The sequence below is a fragment of the Anopheles coustani genome, chromosome 3, assembly GCF_943734705.1.
Source record: "Anopheles coustani chromosome 3, idAnoCousDA_361_x.2, whole genome shotgun sequence".
Taxonomy (NCBI): domain Eukaryota; kingdom Metazoa; phylum Arthropoda; class Insecta; order Diptera; family Culicidae; genus Anopheles; species Anopheles coustani.
In genome coordinates this window covers 63,784,686-63,799,626 of record NC_071288.1, presented here as the reverse complement: position 1 = coordinate 63,799,626, position 14,941 = coordinate 63,784,686, and the positions used below count along the sequence as shown (strand labels likewise).

The following is a 14,941-nucleotide window of genomic DNA, read 5'->3' as shown; positions in this document are numbered from 1 at the left end:
CTTTTTCACGCCATTGTGTTGAGAAGGCAAAGCGTTAAGCAATAAAATCAGCTGCCATGATGAGATGCGAGCTATTTAACCTACAAAAAAAAACACTAAGATTAATTGAGCTGCATAAGCGGTTCATTAGAGTACGCAAGAAATCGGTGTGGTTAAGAAGCTAAATCCATTACCGCTCGCTGTGAAAAAAATGAAATTGTTTTTGAAGATTCATTTAAAAACGAGACTTACAACATAAACATTACATTCGTTAAGAAACATTCCGCCAATCGCATTTAAAAACGAATAAACAAATCAACAGAAACCAGATAAAGTAAAAAGGATATACCAATTTCAATCCTACGGCGATCTGGTAATTGTGTCAAGGTTGATCCTTAAGGGTTGGTTAATAAACAAAACTTATGAACAGCAAAACAATCGCCATAAATGCTGTTCGAGCCGGTTATGCAACAAACACACTGAAAGTAAAAATTAAGTGAATACAAACATACAAACTCGTTTTCTGAGCGAGCAACATTTATTCAATGTGGTAGTGCTGGTTATTTTACCGTGTTTTTCCCTATCGCTAAGGTCGAAACTGGCCTAGTACGAAGTTTGTGCACACGGTCGTTTCAAGCACCTTGTGGAAACCAAAGTATGACTTCAATTTGCAACATGTTAATTTGAAAGACTATTGGTTTTCAAACGTGTTAAGTTTTAGTGATTCCTTGATGCAACTATTGTTATGGAATCGGTGACTAACTATTCATCTAATTACAAACATAAAACCTATAAACAACTGACTGTTTTCTTAACGTTGTAATTTATTATTTTTTTCGCAAGCTTCGATATTTTTCGTGATACATGCAAACATATTTGTGAAACTGAATATAACTGACGGCTATAGTGAACCAAGTACAAACTAAGATACACAAAAGGATCTAAGGCGGAACCAAAATCCAAACAGAATTGTTCCGAGTCTCGTGGAAATCTTCGGAAACCTGTTCGGATCGTGTCCGTGTGCGCATACTTCGAGTTGGTTCAGTTCGGTCTCTCGTCTGCGCAGCCCATACAGGAGATCACCTTTCTTGGTATGAGTGATGAAACCACCCGCCACCGCGGATTCTACTTGGGCGTACGTGTATGTATCCCGCAGCACAGACAGGCAGTTGTAATCTGAACGTGATCGAGTCGTAATGTGAGTTTCGTAGGAAGATTTGTGTGGATGGCGGGGCACCGGATGGAAAATTGCCGTGCTCGTTTGTGAAAAGAAATAGCTTACGTCTAGCTGAAAACTAGCCGCGGTGAAATTAGGAAAACATAAACAACTTTATTCTGGTGCGTTTGTGCTTTCCTCGTCTGTGGACTTGAGTAATCAAGTGGATTCCTACCGGATGTTGATGAACGTCGACCATTTCGAAGGGATTGTACTAAAGCCACCGACAATTTGAAGTTGATTGACATGTCGGCCAAAAGCAGTGCCAAGGAAACGCAGCTTGGGTTCGATTGCGTGTGAAATAGTAAAAATTAAGATCGATCGACCCTTCGCCGTGACGGGGTTTTAATCAAAATGCGGCCAAAACAGATTGCCGCAGAAAAGCAACAAGATGCGTTAGCGGGATAGCTTTTCAAAGCGTGCGTGCGCCAAAACAATGACTAATGGCACGCCGACCTGAACGTCACGCAGGAAGGGCAGGTAGCATCGTATTGGTGGTGTGTGCAAGAGTTCAAGGATAGGCTGATTCACGTGGCCGACGTAACACATGCGTTCTGGAATAACATCCGATGCACCCAAACCATAAAATGGCATCTATGCTGTGGCAGCAAAGTTTCTATTCTCGTTCGCTCCGGCAAACAGACATAGGATCGGGCTATTAGAAAGCGAAATTAACGGGAAACGTCAGCCAACATGGAGGCGAGAGTGCGAACATGCGAGCATGGAGACGATGGAGCAATTATTGCAACGCCGATATGTATTTTTCATCGTAATTTCACAATCGCTGTATGCTTATCTGGTTTTTTCTTTCATTCCTCAAACCTCGATGATAAGATTTCCTCGAGGGCGCATGGTTTCAGGGTATCTGAACAGATTCCCCCAACTGGTTGTTGCATAAAAAACAGGTACTATGGCCTTTAATGGAAATAATAATCACCGGCCGCACACACCTTTCTGTAGGCTTTGTGTGCCATGCAACGCATCAAAGTGAACTTTGGCTTTCCATCACATGTGTGTGGGCAAATAAACGCAGATACGTCAGTCAGTCAGAGGCGCTACGTCAGAAGGCGACGATTAAAAACAAAAGCCTGTCAAGTGCGTTAGCGTGATCGTACATCATCGTCCCTTTGGGGGAATGGTGTTCCGGGACGATATTTTCTAGCACATGAAGCGTATACGTTACACATTATCGACGCAAAAAGCCCACGATGGGACTCGTCGAGCAAGTGTGAAATTCGCACATTCCCTCAATGTCTGGCAATCAAAAGCCAATTCCCTGTGGCGCACATTTCCACGCTCAGAATTATGGACGATGGATGCTTGCTGACTTGCAAATGAACTTCTAGGCGGTGTGCAAATGGTGCCAAGGTTCAATTTGTTTAGCGAAAAGGCATATGCCCTTTGCACGGACATGCGAGAACTAACAAAGAGCCGTTGTTCGGTAGGAAAATAGGTAGAAAACGGTACGAAAATTATACTCTTACTTTCATTTTCTTTCTCTTCTTTCATGTTTGAATAGTCATGTGTCTCTTCGAATATGGATGCTTCTGAATGTTAGCACAAATTTTGGTTGTTTCTATCATCCACCGTTACCATACCCTAAAATCGATTATTCTAAGCACACTCAGGACGCACAGCAACCCAGGCCAGGAGGACAAAGGCCATTTACTTTTATTTAATTCACGCAACTCAATCCGATGGCCACATTAAATCCACTTCATGCTCCACATAGTATGAATGGTGGAAATTTTGAAGAAAAGGTGCGTCATGGAGAAAAGAATCAGTTTCACAAAAAAAGGGAAACGGAAACATCATACTATTTTTATGGAACCGAAACAAGCGCGCCAACAAATGAATGACACAAGGCATCAATCGAATCGGCGCTCTTCTGCGTGTTTGAATGATTTTATTTTCTTTTTCCTTTTTTTTACCATCACAAGAAAGCAGGTTGCATGCGAAAAGGAGTGGCCGGCCGGTACCAGTTTTCCGCAGTTAAAGCCGGCACCATTTTCCAACCCCATTTGATTTCATTCAATTTTCTTCCTGCTTTTGTTTTCGCGTTTATGTTCGAACTAACCATTGAGGTTTGCACACGTGTGTATACGTTTTTCGGGGTTGATGTTTTGAGTTCAAATCGCAGCAAACGCATATTAAACGCGAACGGTACATGTGGTGCATCCATACACGCTGCTAATGTATGTCGAGTCAAATTCGAATAACAGAATTCTAATGCAACTGCAGTTGCACCAGCCCAACCAGACGGCAATGGGGTTAAACCGCAACGGGGAGAGTTCAATTTCCAACCCACAGCTACAGTGGTTTCGTTTGATTGGGAACTGGCACAGACACGATGACCTCAGTGAGGCTCTCACGTAACAGAAACAGAAAGAAAACACTACTGCTACTGGTAGAAGATTTATTCACTTTAGAACAAATCATTAACGAAACGAAGCTGAGAAGATGTGTTGCGTTGCTAGCCCATTTTGCAAAATGGCGGTTAGGAAAAGGGAAAAGATCGTTTTGTCGATCATACTCCATTCTGAGAACTACCACCATTTTGTCCTTTGGCTAATAACCTTCAACCATCCCATGAACCCCGGGGTTTGTGGGCTTCCAGTTCAACCATCCCCAAGTACTGAGACATCAATCCGATAATTTACTTAAGGGGACAATTCAATTAAAATCTTGCAGATGCGAATGCGTACCCAGAGCAGCAGATGCATCCGTTCGATCGCTGCAATAAACTAACCTCGGTCGCTAACGGACGAGAAATCCTCAATTAAAACCACTCAATTTAGGCTCGCTTGAACAACCGCCGGGAGGTACATGAACAGACAGCGTGGGGTGATCGCCTTTGCGGTGTGACGTTACGACTAGCTAACCAATAGAGCAATCGAATCTGATCAATGAGTTCAATTAAATATGGCTACTTCAATTCTAAGTGCCTCGTTTTCTGATGCTTTGGCGTTGTACTTTGGAAATTCATCGCACCACCATGGGCACCAAAAGTTTGAAACATTTAGCGTACGATTTTTCCCACAAACCTCGAATGCAACCTACAACAGATGTTTTTCATTTACTCGCCTGTTGTTGGTTTTGGGGACGATGGAGACTAAAACACCCGCTTATGCGGCTAGCTTGGTTTAAGGCTGAAAAAAAAGGCTAATGAAGAACAAAAACGGAAATTCCAAATTTCGTGCAACCGCGGTGTCGCTTCGCAAGGAGAAAGAGCGACGAGCCAGTTAGACAGCATTATTCCACGGACGTTGTGTCGTCGTTTGGGGAGTAATTAAATTACCCATTCCGAAAAAAGCGACAAGCTCTGGCGACAGGAAAACTGCCGTGACTTTGCTATATAGTGTGTCCCCAAAAGTGGCACTGGCTGTTTTTGATTCCCATCTTTTTTCGGAACTTATTTTACTCCACGTTGAAATTCCACCCGCCGAAAACCAGCGAGGCATGTTTGGCCATCAGGCATGACTTTTAGCTACGAAAATTCACAGAAAAGAAACTATCTCTTAAAGGGTGATACTGCCAAAACTGACAAAAAAATGCTTCTCAACAAGCTGATGAAATTTTGTCGACGAATTGTTGACAGTTGTAGTGGACGATAGTGAGAATGCCAAACGGCCGCTGGAGGGAAAAGAGTGAAAAAGTTCTACAATGAAACACGACATAAACAAATAGCCATGGCCAAGCGTCTGCAACAATTAAAAGGTCAACATTACCCTCTCTATTTCCTTATCCTCTCAGAAACAATCATGTACCTTAGAGGTTTTGCACAATGGCTGGAAAAGAAGATAATTTTCTATTTCTTCCCAACTAAAGACTTCAGCAAAGATAAGGAAAATCAAAATAAAAGTTCTTGAATTTCAAAAATGTAACTAAATTAATCATGAAAAAAACATAAACATGTTTAAAATAGAAACAAAACTCGGACCATTGGCAGACCGACATGAAAGGGTTTATGATTATAAAAATATTCGCTTTCATGGAGCAACCAGCAGGTACCCATTCTGTCCATTCCTTCACCATTTCCCGCAGCTCCTATCGGGCACACTTTCACCAGTTTTCCAATGTACAACATAATTTCCAAACGTTTCCGTCCCGTGGACCGAGGGAATAATAAATCGGGTTCAGCTTTCGTGAGCATAAAAAAAACAAGTAAACGAAACATAGAACCACTTCAAACCCGAGGCGGCTCGTTCTCGACACTTTACGGCATTTGCTTGAATAGGGTAGGTGGCCATGGCATACCCGGCTGCGTGCGCAAAGCAGTGGAAAACTCCTCCAGAACGCCGGCTTTGCCTTTTCGCTATGGACACGAGACGATTTTCCTCACTTCGCGTGCTGGGTGTTAGGCACACGGTTTACGGTCCCCGTCCGACTGTGGTTCTACGGTCCTCCACAACCAACCTCGCTGTACTACGATATCCGGGAGAGCCGGTTACCGTGCCGGTCATTTGCGCCGCCCTCGATCGAACAGACACAAGCAACAGCAAGGGGGTGCGCTGCAGGCCTCTACAACGACGACTGCAACTACCGACGATGGCGACGGTGACTTCGGCAATTCACCGGGGGCACTGAAGCACTTTACCGACGACCGTCACTTGCACGGTGACTGTGCACGAGGCAACATCTCGACGCCGCCATCAGTTTTGGGCTGTTGACATTCTGCTGCGAGTCACGCTAGTCAAACAAAATCTATTGTGAGGAATTTCCCGAGTCCATGTTGACATTTGGCGAACATATCCGTTCACTTGGGGAGGAATCCTTCACCCTTGCGAATAAACGCGAACACCACAAAGTCCTGCCTACAACTTCCTGTGCCTATCTTCGGAATTTCCCTCTAAAACGATTTTCTTTTCATGTTCCAGAAAAGGCGTAAACAGTGACGACAGCTCGCTCAGAGCGGTTGGTGGTGTAGTGGTGTAAAAATAAACGAACAGAGATTAGGAAAACGAATAATCTCCAAACGTCGGTGTATTATGACGTTGTGACCGTATTATGTGTTAAACGCTAAGAAAGTGAATCCCTACACACCTACCAAGCCTTTGCTCCTAGTGGTTATAATTATCGGTGAACTGAAGAAGTTCTCCGTGACCCGTTCACGATAAGGCGAACGCCGGAAGAATCTTTCTTCAGGCTGTTGTGTTTTGACTATAAAGTCTTACGATAGTGTGTTGAGCAGCAGCAGCAGCAGCAGAAACAGAGGCAATGGACGAAAGAAAGAAATCTCACCCCAACCCGAACCATAGGATGAAGCGTAGATTGCCGAGGGACTACATGGTCCCGATGGTGCTGTTGGCGATAGTCTTTCTTTGGACATCGAGGTAAGAAACTATTAACCCTGGTCGAATGGGTAAGGATTGCACATCCGCATGGTAGGTGCTAGTAGGTCGTGCTCGCAAGGTGCAAGCCATGAGCAAAACGGGGACAGGAAATCGGGACGTAATCTATCGCCGACCACTGGACCACCGCCATTAGCGAAAAAAAGAAAAAATTATTCACTCGCACGTTATAAAGTGTGCAGAGCAATAATGTCGACACGCCATAATCATGGTGATTCCATGATTTCCATAAACTTTTCGACCGCATTATCGCTTTAAGTGCGAGGAACTTATTGAAGTCTCTCTTCAGATATAGGTACAGAGCATTTTCACTGAACTTAAAACGTATTTTGAATGGTTAGATCAGTTAAAATCAGAGATCACATGAGGGTTTGGAAAAAAACCAACCATAGGGAAATAACTGATGACCAAAGACGCTTCATTTAAGCAAAAAAAAAGTAATACTAGTATAGTATGTTCAACAACATGTGCCAAGAAATTCTCTTATGATATTATGTGACAATTACTAAGGACATATGAAAGATTGTAGTAATTAGTTTCATAGTGAGAACATTGAATCGCAAAACGTACTGTTTACGCACGCGTCCCAATAACTACCACAACTAAGTTATAATGCTGTTGTAGCCAAAAAAGAACGTATCAAATCATTGATGCTATTAAGCAACACAAAAACCTGGCACCCCATCGACCATAATCCCTAACGCGTGGCTATCGGTCACATGTGATAAGTCTGTCCGTAAGCTTTTGAACTAAGCCAGTAAAGAAAGAGTGGATCATTGGAGTGGATTCTTGTTTCTTTCCTTTTTTTCGATACCAATCCCCCAAGCCGAGCGCTAAGGTTCAAAGATTGAACCTCTTGAAACACTTTAGTACACCAACCGCAAGGCATTTTGGGAGAATTGAAGTGGATCAAAAACAAAAAACCTTGAATCGTGTGCTCCTTCCCTATGATCGTCAGGCCCACTTTGAGGGTCGAGTTGAGTTTGGATAAACGCTAGACGGGGGATGATAGTTGAGGTTCATTAAACTCTAACCAAACGTGGCGGGGTATAGCACGGATGCCGGGACACGTCCATGTCCGGGGGGCTATTTATACGGTAAATCCTCCCGTGCTCCCATAATTAGGCGCACTACTGGACGAAAACGGTTTTCGGGTAGAAGCGTCGAGCAAGCAGCAAAACGAAACCGAAAAACCGACAGCAGCTGTAACCGTCTGTAGCAGGTTCATGTGTCTGTGATTAATTAGCATCATGCCAGTGAACATTCAAGAAGATGGTTGAAAAGTGTATTCGAACTGACAACGAATGCAGATGCAGATTTTATAGTGCAAAAAATCATGGTCCTAGCACGATATGATGTTAACATAGTCAAACTTACTCAAAAGCGTCCCATGAATGTCTTAAGGAATTTCGATTTTACTTCGCGTTAATTGTCGCCGGATTGCTCCGTGTTCCAGTGACTCACATAGTTCCACAGACTTGGGAGCTAATAGGAAAGGCAAACATCGAGGCAACTTTCATTACGTCGGGGTTACCGTTGGAAAAAGCCGGTTTTTGCAGCAATTTTTCTCCGCCATAAATGCGTAATCCCCGGCCCTCCAAATGGCAGGGTGGACCGTTGGCTAAGCAGGGCCGATCAAACAAACACAAGAGTCCAACATTGGATGACTTTCTGCCGCAGTGCCTCACCGGGGAGATAGTTTCCGAAGCGAGTGGCAGGGGAGGGAGCTTCAAGCAAACCAAACGAGGAGAGGCAATAAACTATCTTACTACATATGAATGAGCGCAAGAAGAAGAAATAAAACTGACAACCACAAGACGAAAAAACGTTAGACTTTTGCGAGACGGGTTGGTAACTTCCCGGTTGCCACCCTTATCCCTGCGGCAACTGTTTGTGATTCGAGTGGTTAGACGGATGGAGAACGCTATAAAAAAACCACAGCTATGAACCTGTGCCATTTCACTTTACACCGGCGCACGTGACAGGAACGCCGGTTTACAGTTGTTTGACTGCCAGGGACGGTAAATAGGGCAAAAAAAGGGAAACCCTTGTACTTGAAGACAGGATTAATGTTACTTTTGTTTCTGTAGCGATTACAAAACAAGAAACGATGGACAAACACAGACGCGAAAGAGTGTTATCAGGGAGATAAACGAAAAGTAACCCCGTTTTTTGTATATTTACATCATCACATTTTGCAGTTCATTATGAATTCCGTCGCCCGTCCTAAAGATCCTTCTTCTACATTTTTGACGATTACTTAGCTTCGATTTAAACTTCTTAGCCCCATGGAGCTTCGATGATACACGATTATGAAACTTCGCCACTGACCAAATCTGTCAATATGTACGCTTACATGGCGGATAGACTGTGAACTTCAGCTGACAAACGGCTGATGATGACGACATTGTAGGCAACTATTTCGTGCTGCGTTGACCTAACAATCTTTGGACAACTCGAACTGTTGTTGACATATGGCCAAATGTTGACATTGATGATACATGTAGGAGAAAGAAAATCGTGAACCGATTCCACAGCCACTCCCTGGTACCAACATTGCTATCCCTAGCGGGATTGATCATACGTAAACGGAACAATACGATAGCAAGCTTCAGGATTAAAGAGTGAAAAATCAAGCACTCTCTCCGAGCAGCGAACACAAGACGAATTGTGACTTCATGCGGACTGAGCTAACTTTCCAGGGTGACCTACAAGGGGTCTTACATGATGGAACCAAGCCGGCAATTTCGTATCGATCCAAACCGAAGTACCCTTGACCCCTATCGTAACGAACCCAGCGGAGGTGTTATACATTCAACGTCGAATTAAACCAAACCCTGCGCTTGCCCAAAGCGTTTGTCTTCGTTTGCATTAGGTCTGCTGTTGCTGTGCATCAGTTCCCGCGCGCGTTTATGGACACAAAGTCCGACCGCACACTGGCAAAGAATAGAAGAGACCGCCGCCTGATTTAATTAAATTATTCTAATGCGTGTTTTCGGAAGCACTGATAGCGCCGAAGGCGACCTACACGGTGTTCACCGAACGAACGAAGAAGGCACTCCTTTCCTTCGGTGACACCCTGTGCGTGTTACAGTGCCACAAGTATAGGGTTATTCCCCCCAATCTTGTGGTGAAATCTTACGTCGAAAGGTGCAGCCATTTTATATACATACATACATATGGAGACACGTCCGTCAAGCGATAGGAACGAAAATTGAGTGCTGACCCGCCGTCACCAGCCAGCCAGAACCAACATAAAGGAGGCCAGGAGGCAAGACTTCGCGGCAAAGGACAGGCCTCATCTTTGCTAGCACAAGTTTAGCTCTGTAGTGCGCTCTGCTTGTCGTAGGTTCTACAGCCGTCACTCAAGGTTTAATTGAATTAGAATTGTTTGCAATGTTTGTACGTGTACCGTTTGGTTTTATGTGACAATATTGGCTGTGAATGTGGAGCTTGTCGGTCTAGTTTTTATCCCAACCGAAACACGTTGACCACGCAAAACGCGCACTAATGTATCAAGTCTATGATATAGGTTTCACATAAATACTTGAGCGTTGAGTTGTTTCTGGTTGTTATCTTCTAAGCCAAAGTACAATCGACCATTGAAATGCGTCAATCGATAACATTGGAATTTTCTCCGGTGAGTTGTGAGTTGTCCCTCAACCTTATCAACTTTCACACAACTTCGTTTGACATAATATTTATCAATGAGGAATTTCTTAGTAAAAACTTGAATCAATTGCCGAATAGCTGTTCTGAGGCACGCACAAAATGTGGAGTTATAAAAAAGGCAGTTTTATGTAAATACAAAAATCATCGTTCAACTGGACAACATCATCTGCATTTGTAGAAAAGAAAACTTTTAGGGTTCACGGATGCGATTTCTTAAGCTGTACTCAACCATTTTCTTATGCTATTTCTTTTCAGCTTTAGCACGGTACATGCTAAGAATTCGGCAGAAGATGCGGATGAAATGTATGGGGACGACTACGACGATACGTACGATGACGAAGAGGATGATACCGGAGGTTTATTCTTCGGATCCGATGGTGGAGGTAAACACGGTGCTGACAGTGATAAATCGACGTCCACGACTACTGGAACGGCGAAGGCGTCATCTACCACCACTGGCAGTCCTCCGGAAATAAGTTTTGTTGATATGGAAGGTATAAGGATCATTCACTATTATGTATCGCTGCCGAGTGCAGTTTCTCAAGGGACGAAGAAGTAAACTTACGGTAATCCTCATTTTTATTTCACAGACCAATCCATGGAACACGAAGACGGCTATGCGTGCCCGAATGAGTGCAGCTGTTCGGAGATGACAAAGTTTCTAAACTGTTCTCACCGCTCGCTGACCGACATCCCGGCCGGCTTACCCGGCAACGTGCTTCGACTGGATCTGAGTCATAACAACCTGAAGCAACTGAATGTGGAAGCGTTTCAGAACTGTACCGGCCTGCAGATGCTGCTGCTTACTGGCAACGTGATCGAGCAGTTCGATAAAGAGTTGTTACTGAAGATGGACCGATTGGTGTTACTCGATCTCTCCTCCAATCAACTGGCCCATCTGGATAGTGACAGTTTTAGTGAGGTAGACAAATCGCTGCGACGGCTTCACCTGAGTAACAATCCAATCGTGCTACCGGACAGTGGACCGTTTTTGGAGTTACCAGAGCTGGAAGAGCTGTACTTGGACAGCTGCAATCTGACCGAGCTGCCAGACGAAACGTTCAGTGAACTGAGAGGACTCGCCCTGCTCGATCTCTTCGGCAATCAGTTCGATGAGGTAGGATGCGGCAGTAGGATACAACGTTTTCCGAACTACGAACCACTTTATGTATTCTCATTTTTATTTCCACGCATCATTGCAGGATATGAGTGTTGACGTGTTCGAACCACTAAATCATTTGATGAAATTGAGACTACCAACGCTGTCGGAAAGCACGGTCCGGGAACTGTGTGATAAAGTTCCACGGATCGATGTGATTGACCTAACAGTGCACAACATCAGCTGCTTCTATCTCGCTTCAGACAGTTCGTTCGAGGAGAGCATCTTAGTGGACGTACCGAAAACTCCGGAACCGATCAGCACAACCAAAGGTAGAGGCAAACGCTAGTTTAGCTCTAACGCACTAGAGAAGCGGATCGTTTCAAATTATTCCCTATTTTAGAGCCCACAACGCCACGCCCGACAAGGAAATCGCAGCACAATATTAACGAAATCCGACAAGAGTACAAATCGTCCACTTCCAAACTGCAAGCATCTGATTCGGTGCTGCAGACCACCACGGTACCAACACAGCGCAATAATTCCTCGCAGTCAGGATCATTCCCTTCGTCCGCGTCGATCACACATACCGGGGCCGCACCGGTGGACGACGACCATGCAGTGGTCAAAACGTCTTCCACAGAGTCTAACGGGGATGACGGGCAGCCAGCGTCACTACTGTCGTCGATATCGCCCGAAACAATGAAGCAGCTTCTGATGGCCATCATCGGCGCAACCGTACTGGCGTTGATCGTCGGTGTGATCTGCCGACGGACCGGCATCAAGGCGAAATTGTGCGGCACGAAGCGACGGCCTGCGCCAACCGATCAGGTTCGTCCAGCGGAGGAGGTCCCGCTGAACAAGGTCTAAGACCGCGCGCTACGGTAAAGCGTGCTAGAAGCGAAAAGGGAGGAAAAATGATCGCTTTTTCCTCGTACGTTGACCGTGAGGAGTAGCTAGTTGACGTTTAAGATCAGATACAGGTCCCAAAAAGCAGTGCAGAAAATGCGCTGTAAACTGGAAAGAATTGTGCAAACGGATGCCTAAGAGCACACTTGATCATATTTTCTTCTCCCAGCAAACAACACGATCATGCTATGTGATATTACTTAAAAAGTATTAGGTAACATCGTCTTGAGTAAGCTATGTCGTCCTAAACACTCCAGGTTAGGGCAATGTAAAGGGAAGGGGAAACGAACATATTGTGCCGCAGAACGAGCAGAATATTTTGAAAACCAATTTGCCCCTCCTTTCTGGTATTTCGCATTTTGTCAAAAACCTTTTGTAAATATTTAGTAACACAACATATTTCCACACTAGAAAGTGGTCCAAACGAAGCCATTGTAGTTTTCCGAATGGATACTCTTTTTTGACAACGGATAGTTCCTCCCAGGATTGCTGAATACAAAAAAAGGTATGTTTGTATCGAACCGAAGCAAAGTAATAAGTTATAATGTCCCTCCACTGCCCGGCACCAATGTGCTCGTCGGCGAGTGTAACGAAAGATATTTCTTAAATTTAGCGAGAGCGCGTAAAAGCTCCTAGTTTCAATGCTGATTCATAAACGGAACTGGTAGCAGATAAATTAACACAATGGCAAAAATGAGGTATCTTTCGTACGAGAGAGACTAATATACTTCAAATAGTGTATACCTTATACTCAACAGAGACAATGAGTAAACGAACCAAATAGTGTGTGGCAAGGGCGCATTTTGTAATCGTAGTCAAGTAGAAATGGCTAGTAGAAGAGCAGCAAAGCATATATGAAAAACGCATTAACATTCTTAATAATAGAGATAAGCCACACATTTAGATTGCCTATTTTTTACGTCCCGTCAAAGTATAGAAAAAAAACGTTGAAAAAATTTCACCAACAAGCACTTCATGTATTTTTGGTAACATTTTCCGTTTGTCTTAGACGTTTGCTTACCGCGTTAGGTTTATTTGTTTTGTTAAGCAAGGAAGAAAACACAACAAACAATCAGTAGCAAACTGAACATTGTTGTAATGGTAGGTGGAATTAGATTTTCGTTTATCGTGGTGTTCATAGTAAAGATTAGTTTTTAAAGTGGTTAAGGTTGCGTTTATGTTGTACGAGAATGGCCCTAATGTTTTGTCTTGCTTTAAAGTACCATGTAAACGATGCACTAATGCAACAGAGAAAATTTTCTATGTATGCATTACAAATACACATCCAAATTCAACAAACGCCATAGTAGCACATTAGCTGTGTGTTTTAATAGATTATTCCTTTTTGAACAATGTTCAAAAGGAGAAAAGGTTCAACAAAACACAAGTCTCTCCATTTTGACGACAATAATTTCATATTTTGATATCATCTTTCAAAATGCCATGTTTTATGGCACTCTGAGACACACTTCTGAAAAGTTAACATTCGAATCCCATTTAACCAACGGAAGGAATTATTATGCACGTAAGTAAAAATAGAGGTCAAATTTGACCGAAAACCATCGCCAAGTGGCCAAGGAAAGTCTGAATTACATAATTTGAATATTAATTAACGTTTTTGGTTTGTGTGACTTTGCTCTTCAAGATGCAAAGAAACGATTCTATTCCAGTTGTACCAGTTACAGTTATAAATTCGCAAAACTACTCGACATGAACCAAACACGTCAAAAACACATATTGGAAACAAAAGCAGCATGCATTTATGAATTGAACTTTACGTGCGACGTGCGAGGAGAGTCCGCGACAGCCGGTAGCGTCGGTTAGAAAATCGGCCTATTAGCGCTAACCAATACCGGGCAGGATCGAATACGAGAAGACTGAAAAAGTCTTGTAAGCCCTTAATGGGCAGGCATGACCAACAATGTCGTAACGCTAAGAAGAAAAAATACGTTCTTAAAAATCTTCATTCTAATAATAATCTTTTACAGTTTAATACCGTTTTATTATTTTTTTGAATGTTTTTCTTGAATAGATTGCGTAAAATAAAAGCCTTTCGGTTGAGGGGCGGCATATTGCATCACCGGGGCTACCAATTTTACCAGGCGTAATTTAAAACTGTGGGCAAAAATGACTCAAATGGTGTTGTAAATTGTGGGGGCACTCAGTTGTTAATTATTTCATTGGAGTTATTTAGCGAAACTCGATCTTTTTCGAGTATCTAAAACTTCAACACAAGGTTGACTGTGTCAAGAAAATTTGTTAAATGTGCTTCAATGTGTAAAATTGGCTTTGCTGGAATGAATTTTACATCATATATTTCGATATGAAACAACGACAATTACTCCAATGGGCATTTTGGATGTAGAATTTGTACAACCTAGAGTTTAGATGGAAAAATGTCGAACTGAATAAATTTGGATATCTGTGTCTATCATTTCCAGCAGTGCATTCTACTTCACATACAACGGTGCATATTGCTCACGATAAGGATGTTTTAATTATTGTCTCCTCAAGCAGAATGTAAGGATTATGAATCCAACTCGTTCGAGATTCGATAAATAACATATTGAGGTAGCTTAAACTATCTAGGGAAATTATACAGAATTTTAGGTATAATTAGCTTTAATTTGTTTTCTCTGTTGAATCTTAATTTAGAGCAATGAAATCCACATAGGGTGTAATATACATGCTTAACATCATGTCTTAATGTTAAGC

The 14,941-nt window shown here is 43.0% G+C and overlaps 2 protein-coding genes across 4 annotated transcripts in view; one reads left to right on the top strand and one right to left on the bottom strand.

Moving 5' to 3' along the window:
* Positions 1-14,941, bottom strand: part of LOC131260208 (serine/threonine-protein kinase ULK2) — a 36,154-nt gene that overhangs the window by 17,144 nt on the left and 4,069 nt on the right. The window lies entirely within an intron of this gene.
* Positions 1,163-13,534, top strand: LOC131260215 (toll-like receptor 2 type-1). 3 transcript variants are annotated; one of them, XM_058261900.1, is made up of 6 exons: positions 1,163-1,177; positions 6,073-6,528; positions 10,474-10,712; positions 10,809-11,335; positions 11,421-11,649; positions 11,721-13,534. In XM_058261900.1, exons 2-6 carry the CDS (start codon positions 6,413-6,415, stop codon positions 12,185-12,187), a joined length of 1,578 nt encoding a protein of 525 aa, XP_058117883.1. In that variant the 5' UTR covers positions 1,163-1,177; positions 6,073-6,412; the 3' UTR covers positions 12,188-13,534. The 3 variants fall into 3 exon arrangements, with proteins under 3 accessions (XP_058117883.1, XP_058117884.1, XP_058117882.1); XM_058261899.1 differs by lacking the exon at positions 1,163-1,177 and adding an exon at positions 1,202-1,317; XM_058261901.1 differs by lacking the exons at positions 1,163-1,177; positions 6,073-6,528 and adding an exon at positions 1,199-1,317.

Excerpts from the sequence above, each read along its gene's own strand:
- LOC131260215 (XM_058261900.1), top strand. The coding sequence starts at position 6,413 with ATGGACGAAAGAAAGAAATCTCACCCCAACCCGAACCATAGGATGAAG. Across the intron at positions 6,529-10,473 it reads GTCTTTCTTTGGACATCGAG|CTTTAGCACGGTACATGCTA; the intron begins GTAAGAAACTAT and ends ATTTCTTTTCAG. Across the intron at positions 11,650-11,720 it reads ACCGATCAGCACAACCAAAG|AGCCCACAACGCCACGCCCG; the intron begins GTAGAGGCAAAC and ends TCCCTATTTTAG.